At 50.0% G+C, this 9,964-nt stretch overlaps 1 protein-coding gene and 1 non-coding gene across 3 annotated transcripts in view; one reads left to right on the top strand and one right to left on the bottom strand.

The window, feature by feature from the left end:
* Positions 2,839–2,911, bottom strand: TRNAG-CCC. The gene has a single exon. It is a non-coding gene; the product is annotated as a tRNA-Gly (tRNA).
* The window catches only part of LRP1 (LDL receptor related protein 1), an 80,537-nt gene continuing 78,210 nt past the window's right edge, over positions 7,638–9,964 (top strand). For both annotated transcript variants that reach the window (XM_018048051.1, XM_018048050.1), the window contains exon 1: positions 7,638–8,164. In XM_018048051.1, coding sequence (XP_017903540.1) covers positions 8,098–8,164 — 67 coding nt within the window. In that variant the 5' untranslated portion in view covers positions 7,638–8,097. The remainder of the gene's footprint in view (positions 8,165–9,964) is intronic.

The raw sequence follows: 9,964 nt of genomic DNA, 5'->3' as shown, positions 1-9,964 counted from the left end.
CATCCCTGAGACTTTGGTGGAGCCACACTGACTATAAGAAATGGTGAGCACAGAGCAGGCTGACTGTCCATGCTCCCACGGTCATCCGACTTGTTCACTTGGGAGAATAAATGATATATCTTTAAAAAAAAAAGTGTCCTCAGGGAAGAGCCACATTTCAGACAAGTAAAGAGGGACAAGGATAATCTGAGCCAAGAGTGGCCCAGGACCTTGTACAAGGAAGAGATTGGGGAGCAGCACAAGGGTGGTCAGGAAGAGGAAGGACTAGGCTGAGTGGAGAAGGGTAGGCGCCCACTGAGGCCTGCCAAGGATACAGGATATGAGCAATGGTGGTGTCGGCTGATCTCAAGTTCTCAAATGAAGCTCTGTGGCTGTCAGGGGCCAACTGTGGCCAACAGACCTTCACTCCACAGAAGGATAAGTAGAAGCCCTGGTGGGTGGGCAAAGGCGGGCGTCTCTGGATGGAGTCAGCTGTGGTCAGGATTGAGCCTCTGCAAGGACATTCTAGCCCTCTAACTAGCACTCTAATTACTGTCTTGCCTTTCTCTCTTCCCTGGAGCAGCCAGACTTCTTGGGAAAGTTATTCACATTCTCTGTCTTCCCTTCCTCACCTCCTCAGAACACTGCAAGCTGCCTACCACCTCCACCAGTCCAATGAAACTGCCCTGGCCCATGTCACACATGCCCTCCTAGAATAATGACCTGCCCCTGTCCTTCTCTTGCCGGACCGTTCAGCAGTTTTCAACACTGCTAGCCACTCTTGAATGAGCACTTCCTCCACTGGTTTTCACGGCCCCTCTCTCCTAGTCTTCCTCCTACCTGTCTTGGTGCGCCTTCTCAGTCTCCTGTCTTCACAGGCTATCCTTCCTGCGTAATCTCATCCACACCCGAGGCTGCAGCATACACGGAGAAAAGCAGTGTAGCATGGTAGTTAAAACCATGGCCTCTGGCGCCAGGCCACCTGGCTTCAAATCCTTGCCCTACCCGTTCATTTCTGTATGACATCTACACTCCTACCAAGATGTACATCATTATCCTCAACACACCCCCTGGGGGAGCCACTGTTCTGATTCTTTCCACCATAGGTTTGTTTTGTCTATTTTAGAATGCATATAAATGGAATAAAGCAGGATGTGCTTTCATGTCTGGCTTCTTTTACTCACTGTGTCTTGAGATTTATTGTGTTGTTGTATGTACCCATAATGTGTCCATTTTATTACTAATATCTCATGGTAGAGATATACCACAGATGCTTTGTCCTTTAAAAAAAAAAGATGATAGGCACCTGAGCCACAGCCAGTTTTTGGCTATCATGAAGAAAACGACTATGAACATTCTTCGAATCTTTGTGTAACCATATGTTTTCACTTTTCTTGAATAAATAACTAAGAGTATAATTGCTGGGTCATAGGGTAGGTATATGCTTAATATAAGAAGCTGCTATATATTACTCCAAATTTATAGCACATTCCCAACACTGTAAGAGAATTCCTGTTGCTCTACGTTCTCAGCGTTTGGTATTGTCAGTTTTTAAAAGTTAAACCGTTTTGGTGAATGTGGAGAATTATCTCACTGTGGTTTTAATTTGCATTTTCTTGATGGCTAGAGATATTGAGCACTTTTCATGTGCTTATTGGGCATTCATACATGTTCTTTTATGATGTATCTGTTCAAATGTTTTGTCCATTTTTTTAAATGGGGTGTTTTTATTATTACTGTGTTATAGGAATTTTTATGTATCCTGAATACCAGTTCTTTGTGAAATCAATATTTTGCTTATTTTCTGGCTTACTTATTCATTTTCCTAATGGTGTTTTTTGATAAACAGACATTTTCAATTTTGATGTTTCCTACATCAATTTGTTTTCTTTTATGGTTATTGCTTTCTATAACATAAATTTTTACCTACTTCCAAGTCAGGAAGATAGTCTGTGTTTTCACTTAAAAATCTTCATGATTTTAGCTGTTATGGCTTAGGTCTATGATTAATCTAAATTAATTCCTGCATATGATGTGGGGTAGGGGTCGTGATTCACTTATTGTTCCAACACAGTTTGCTGAAAAGATATTCCTTTCCCCAGTGGATTGCTCTGACATCTTCATCAAGATTAAATGACCTGTGGGACTTCCCTGGTCCAGTGGTCCAGTGGTCCACTGGTCCAGTGGCTAATGCTCCAGCTCCCAACGCAGGGGAACTGGATTTGATCTCTGATTGAGAAACTAGATCCCACAGGCCAACTAAGAGTTTGCACACTGCAACATATGCTGCAGCGAAGATCGAAGACCTCGTGTGCCACAACTGAGACCCAGCACAAGCCAAATTTAAGAAAGGATTAAACGACCTTCAAGTGTGTTAGTCTATTTCTGGCTCTCTAGTCTATCCCATGGAACTGTTTGTCAGACCTCATCCCAGAACTATAGTGTCTTGATTATCATAGCCTGCAAGTCTCAAAGTCAAGTAGTAAAGTCCTCTGGCATTGAGGAATTGTTTTTATTTTTATCTTTCTGTTAGCATTGGGATTTTAAAAGCTCCCCAGTTGATCTAAATGTGCTGCCAAAATCTGAAAACTTGAGAACATTCTAATGTGAGCCACAGTTTCTAGACCCAGCTTTCCCTGTTGCTCTGTTACTATCCTCTAGGCCAACATGATAAGCAAATTAGTATACTTGATCCTGCCTCTTTAGCCTGGAATCCTCTTCCTATTCAGTTCTGGGGCTGGTGCATTAAGGGCTTCATTCAATTTCTCACCTGGTTCCCCTCTACTTTCATTTATTTTTAATATTTATTTTTTATTTATTTGGTTGCATGGAGTCTTCGTTGTGGCACGTGGGATTTAGTTCCCTGACCAGGAATCGAACCCAGGCCCCCTGTATTGGGAGTGCAAAGTCTTAACCACTGGACCACCAGGGAATCCCCCCGCTACTTTCAGATAAAAATTCTAAGTCTTTAGTGTGGCTAACATCACCTTTTGTGGTTAGGCTCTCTGATACTTCATCCATTATCTCCCCCAACAAGTACCTTAAGCTTCCACCATACCACATTTGCCTTAAGTGTTTCAAATTTCTTCATGCCTACATGTCTTTGCCTGTCCTGCAGCCTAAAACATCCTTTCCTTCTGTCGTTGTTGGCCATCTCCTTCCTCTCTTTCAACACATAGCCTGGTATCATCCACTCTGCCCTGCTTTGACCCTCTTATCTGGGATTGGTATCCTGCCCTGGTTCTCATGGCCCTCTGTGCCATGTGCCTTTATCCCAGGCATTAAGGTCCTTTGTTGTAATTGTCAGTGATCTAGTTGCTCAACCCCATTAACCTGCACACACCTTGAAGGCTGAGACTGCATGTTACCATCTCATCTCTAGTGCCTACCAATGTAACTGGCACATAAGTGAAAGCGAAGTCACTCAGTCGTGTTCGACTCTTTGCAACCCCGTGGACTATAGCCCACCAAGCTCCTCCATCCATGGGATTCTCCAGGCAAGAATACTGGAGTGGGTTGCCATTTCCTTCTCCAGGGGATCTTCCTGACCCAAGGATTGAACCCAAATCTCCTGCATTGCAGGCAGATGCTTTACCCTCTGAGCCACCAGGGTAGCCCATATGAGGTACCTAATAAATGTTTTTTAAATGAAAGGAAACCGGGCTCCAATCCACACTGTGATTTGAGGCAGATTCCTCAAATCTGCCTTTTCTGAGACTATTTCCATATCTACAAACTGAAAATAACACCTATGCCACAAGGTAGTTGTAAAACTTAAATGAAATAATCCATGTAAAATCTACTGCCTGGTCTTGGTATATGGAAAGTACTCAATCTTGGTTCTCTTCCCATCTTTCAACAAACCCTTCCCATTTTTCCTGTTTACACTTCTTTATCTGACCGCTAGGTGGTGCCAGCCTCTGGCCTGACATTCAATTCCAGGGCTGCCCTCTTAATGCCCCTTTCTCAGTGCCTGTTACACTCAGGAAAAGGAAAGTGGAAAGGAAAGTGAAGTCGCTCCGTCATGTCCAACTCTCTGCAACCCCACGACTGTAGCCTACCAGGCTCCTCCATCCATGGGATTCTCCAGGCAAGAATACTGGAGTGGGTTGCCATTTCCTTCTCCAGGGGATCTTCCCTGACCCAGGGATTTAACCCGGGTCTCCCTCATTGCAGGCAGATGCTTTACCCTCTGAGCCACCAGGGAAGGAAAGGAACATGTTTAATAATCTGCTGGGAGATCCCAAGAAAACGAGGTATTCTCTCCACCAATTTCTTTGCCTGCTGTCACCATTCTTGATAACCTGATCATAGATTGCACAGAATTAATTCCTCTGTGGTTTCCCCTATTTGGTTATAATTCCAACCCAAGGATTTGAAGATGGAAAAAGCTTCTTTAGAGCAGAAGTGGGGAGAAAGAGAAGAAGTCGAGGCAGAGAGCGATCGCATAATGGGTGCTATAGGAGAACTACGGAGACAGTTCTTACAGTCACATCCCATTTGATGGTAATCATGATGGTCTCCTTTACCAGTGCAGACACCCCTACCCCTAACACTCCTGTAAGTTCACCAACCTAACAATCAAGAGGTCCTAACACTGTGTGGATACAAATAAGTAAAGGGACATGATACCTGCCCAGAGGGAGTTTATGGTCTGATGGTAGAAACAAAATCACGAAATTAAGTGCCAAATTCTAGGTACTGAGGCTGTCTTCAGAGCAAGCTTGGTAGAGAGATGCGCAGAGTGAGAATAACAGGAGAGCCTTGCTGAGGAGAGTAGGAAGGAGCTGAGAGAAGAGGATAAGTAAAGGCTCAGGTAGAAATATGCATTCTCGTCTTATAGTGACAACCTCAGTACTTCACACATTGGAAATAACCCGAGTGCCCAACAATCCCAGTAGACTATGGAGTATCCAAGAAGGAGGTCCCAAGGAGTCCATGTAAAGAGCGACTTAGGTGTGTGTGTACAATGGGAAAGGGATCAAGATGAGGTAATTGAGAAAAAGCAAGTTCCAGAACAGTATATACTTAATGAGCTGATTTGAAGTTTTAAAAGATGTTTATTTATATTTGTTTATTATGTATTTATTTTGGCTGCACCAAGTAGCTTACAGTATCTTGGTTCCCCGACCAGGAACTGAACCCAGGCCTCTGGCAGTGAAAGCATGGAATCCTAACCACTGGACCACCAGGGAATTCTGTTTATTGTTTTTGAAAAATCTCCTGGAAGGAGACCCAGGAAACTCTTAGTAGTGGTTATTCTGAGAGTGGGACTGAAGAATGGGAGCATGAAGTGTGGCAAGTTTACTCTTCACCTTGTATACTCTTGAGTTCTGCAACCACTAAGTAGTATTATTATTATTTACAATATAAAGTTAATAAAAATAAACACACAGTCATATCCAGGAGACAGCAGGGACTGGGAGGTTCACAAGTGAGACGTGTCCACTGAGGCCAGATCCTGGAAGAAGACTGGAAGAAGAGTTGACATGTGATCATTCTGTTGTCTATGGACACCCAATAGAGGTTCCCCAGCCAGGAGGAAACAGAGGAAGCAGTTCCAGGAAGATTCACCTGCATAAGAGAGGTATCAGGGAGGGCCGAGAAACAGGGCTGCCCCCCTCACAACCTTCTCAGGCTATGTATGCTCACTCCAGCTAGCTTTTTCCCTTCAAAGCTGCCTGAAGTCTGTTTCTTTTTTCCTTTGGGCGGTGCTGGGTCTGGCTGCAATGCTTGGGCTTCTCTAACTGCAGTGCGTGTGGGCTCTCTAGTCGTGGTGCACAGGCTCAGTAGTTGCAGTGTACGGGATCTTAGATCCCTGACCAGGGATTGGGAGCTCAGAATCTTATCCACTGGACCATCAGGGAAGTCCCCTGGACTCTGTTTCTATCTGACTTTACTTGGATGACAATATGGGGAAGGGGTTCTGGGAGAAGGAACCTAGTAGGTGTTCATTAAAAACCTTTAGTAAGTTCCTGCCATGTGACCCATGTTACATGTGTTAGCCCATGAGGTCTGGATGAAGGGATGAATAAGACCCCCACCCCGGACCGAGAGAAACTCTGGCAGTGGAAACGGAGGAAAAATCTGAGCTCTATTTCAAAGGAAAAAATGGTAAGTCCTGAGCCCAGGTTTGTAAGATAGATAAAGGCCCAGAAGACCGGTTGGCAAAAAGTCTAAGGTTTCCGGCCCGGGAGACTAAAGGCAGGTGGCCTTGGCCCTGAGCAAAGCTCGACTGGAGGAAGCTCTGGTTTGGAGGAAAGGTCTAGCTGTTTCTGGATTCTTCTCTGGCTGTCGCTTCTCTCAACAGACAAGCCCTCCATGCCGCTCTGCTTTCTGCCAGGGCCCGACTGGAGTGAAGATGTGGGGCCTTTCCTTGCCTAGAATTTTAAGAGGGAGAAGGGTGGCGCAAGCCTCCCTCAACTCTAACGTCAGTTTCTGGCAGCCAGCATTGCTGGCTGTCTCTCTGAACTCCGACTTCCAGACACCAGAAAGTCAGACACCCGAAGTACAGCGGGAAAACACCGCCCAGAAGGGGACAGCGGCCAGAAGCACGGTGTTGGGCTCCGGGAGCCGCCCGGCGCCCCGTGGACCCCGAGCTAGGAGTCCCTTGTGGACTCTGCCTAGGACAAAGGTCCGGGACCCAGCAGACACCTCCTTAGAAGAACTCGAGACCTGGAAACAGAGGTCCAAGAGTCCCTCATCTTATTCCAAATCCCCGTTGCTCGGAATTTAAAACCCCGACTTGGTGGGAAGCCAGTCAGAAGGTATAAAAAAACAAAACACCAAACAAAAAAATAAATGAGCCCCGACCTCTTGGGACGAAGCGGGTGGACCTTCCTCAGCCCCACCCGCTGGTGACTCACCGCCCTCCTAACCAGGGCCTGCCCCTCCCGCGCCCAGTGCCAGGCGAGCAGGACAGGGCGGGTGCTAAGGTGGGCTCCATCCCCAAGCCCTAGGCAGGCGGACAAGCTCCGGCGTGTCCCCGCGGGTGCCCCTGTTTACGCCAAGCCCTGGAGCGAGGTGGGGGCGGGCCTTCTCGGCCCCTCCCCCACCCCGCCCCCCTCCGCCGCAGGCCCCAATCCCGGTCCGGGTCTGACAATGCCTCCAAATCAAAGCTCAGCCTCTCCCCGCATCTTCCCCACGGTCTGGCGGCCCCCAACCCGCCTCCACCCCAGGCAGGGGAGTCACAGTCAGGGTTCCCCCAGGAGATCAGGGCTCGGTCCACACCTCCTGATCTTAGATCCCCAGACGGGGCCTGAAATCCTAGGGCGAGACACCGAGTTTCAAAGCCAAGCGGCTCAGCTCTCTTCGCCCCCTGCCCAATCCCTCTCGCCGCTTCAGTTCTCAAGCGCCAGGCAGAAGGGCCCAGTCAGGGGAATGGGCACTCCAGGCCCAAAACCAACCAGCGGGGCCCCAGGAACCCCCGCTCTCGGACCGCTCGCCAGAGCTCCAAATCTTGTCGCTCCTCTGACTCCCCCTCCCCAGGGCAGCGCGCCAAATCAGCGCATGCGCACTCGGAGGATTGCCGCGTAGCTCTTTCTACCCCCCGCCCCGGCTTTTTCTTTCCCCGCCCCTTTTCTCCCTCCCTCCTCTCCCGGTCCCCTCCCTCTCCCCCCCCCAACTCAGCCCGCCCCGCGGCACCTCAGTCCCGGGAACAGTGGTGCGAGCTCCAGGCCCGTGCACTGAGGAGGCGGAAACGAGGGGAGCCCCCAGAGCTCCATCAGGCCCCTTCCAAAGGCTCCCCCACCCGGTCCACGCCCCCCACCCCCCCACCCCGCCTCCTCCCAATTGTGCGTTTTTGCAGCCGGAGGCGGCTCGGAGATGGGGCTGTGAGCTTCGCCCCGGGAGGGGGAAAAAGAGGAACGAAGAGAAAAGCAGGGGGTGAAGGGTTTGGATTTGGGGGCAAAGAGTGCAGCCCCGTCTGCAGGCCCTCCCCAAGGGGCTCCGAACTCTACATCCTCACCCACGCCCCTGGTGCGCTTTGCTGAAGGATAGGATAAGAATAGAGGAGAAGGGAGGGAGGAGGAAAAAGGGGGGCCCCCCAATTGGGGGGGGGCGACGGCGAGAAGTAACAGGACCAGAGGAGAGGGGCTGCTGCTGGCATCAGCCCACACCATGCTGACCCCGCCGCTGCTGCTGTTGCTGCCCCTGCTCTCTGCTCTGGTCGCGGCCGCTGTCGACGGTGAGTGAGATTCCGCGGCCCCCTTGGACCCTTGGGGACACTCACTCCCCAGCCCCCACTCCTGCTTTCGGATGGGAAAGGGAGTCGCGGGAGGGGGTGCCTTTTGTTATCCCAGTCCAGCTGACACTGCAGCGGCCCAGCTGGGGGCGGGGATGGGGGTCCAATTTGGAGGATGGGGGCCTTGGGCAAATGATGCTTCTGGGGACCCCCCCCCTCAGCCCAAACAAAGACCAGAGGCCTGGGAAGGGAGAAGAGGGACCCCCCCCTTTTTCTGATCCTGGAATCTAGAGGCCTTCTCCTATCTCTGTTCGGGGAGGGCCTCTGCCTCCCCTACATCCTCTACCCCCCCACCCCCATCTAAATTGTAAAGGAATCCGGATTTGCAATGTACTGGCTGCAAAAGGGGGCGGGGGTCCTTTTGCTGTGGCCTCTGAATCTGGAAGGGAGAGCCGGGTCCGGGTGCCCTGCTGGGCAGAGGGCAGGCTAGACGGGGACTGGCTTTGGGTCGGGAGAGGGAGGGCCACGGGAAGGCCCCCTGCTTGGGTGTGGAATCTGGGCCCTTGGAGACCAGGCTTGGAGGCCTGAGTCCAGGATTTAGCAGGCTGCCAGCCTGGGTTCCGAAATGAGCACTTCCCCCTCTCAGGGCCTCTGTCAGTAGCCTGGAAAGAGCTGTACTGGGGGGTGTAGCGGGTGGGGGCAGGCGAAGCTATATGACTTTGAATTTTCCTTCTTAATTCCTGGGAGCTTTGAGATGAAAAAACGTCAGATGTCATCATTGGGGAAGGGGACTGGAGAATGGCCTGGAATGCTGAAGTGGGAGGGTGGAAGAAGGCTGCTCTCTCCCTGACTTCTGGCTTGATCACAGTTTGGACTAGAAGGAGAGCTGGAGGTTGGATGGGGTTATGTCATGCCCCCACCCCTAATTCCCTGCTCCTTAGGTAGATGTATTTATTTCTCTCCACCACTTCCCCTCCTCCCCTCGTACACACACACTTTGTATATTGCAGTTAGCTTTGGGCAAGAACTGTGTCCTTTTGGAGAAAGAGGTGCCCTCTTGCTTTTTTTTTAGTGTCAGCTATTTTCCCTCTTACTCGTGAGTCACTGGTTCAAGTCTTGCTCAAGATTTGGGCTGGGGTCATGGGGTTGGGCTGGGCTGGGCCCCTGATTTGAGTAGGGGTGGGATCTGATCCATTCCCGTCACTTAAATCTTCTCATTCAGGAAAAAAAATCTGCACCCAATACCATTGTGCACCCCTCCTCCATCTTCTCAATTCTGCCAGATTGGGATTGGGAAAGTTTTTCTCTGAAACTGGATTAACTCTTCCCCTCCCCGCAACTTGCTTCAGTTGGGAGGGGTGTTGGGGGACAGGAAATATATAGGACAGTATATTCAGTAGCTCTCAATTATACCATCTTGGGGACTCTGTCCACCTACCACTCACCCCTCATGGAGAAGAGGAAAGAAGCTGTACCCGGAATACCCTTCAGACCACCAGCCCTTGCCTGTGATTTCCTCAGTTATGGGTGTTGTTTCCTCTTGTTCTTAATCCTGTTAAGTGAGAGGGGAAACTGAGGCAGAGAGATCTGGAAGGGATAGAAAAGCATTTTAAGAGAGAAAGAGTGACGCATCAAGAGCGTCACTTGATGGAAAGAGTGACGCATCAAGAGCGTCAAGGGCCCCATGATGGAAGGAGGATGGAGTTAGGCAGAAAGAAGAGGGGGTCTCTGTGGAAAGCAGACAAGGGCCCCAGCGCAGTCAGGAATGGCCCCAGGGAGCTTCACCCCTCGGGTAATTACCCC

This window comes from Capra hircus, chromosome 5 (assembly GCF_001704415.2).
Source record: "Capra hircus breed San Clemente chromosome 5, ASM170441v1, whole genome shotgun sequence".
NCBI classification, from domain to species: domain Eukaryota; kingdom Metazoa; phylum Chordata; class Mammalia; order Artiodactyla; family Bovidae; genus Capra; species Capra hircus.
Note: the sequence above shows the minus strand (reverse complement) of the source record. Positions and strands in the feature narration are given on the sequence as shown.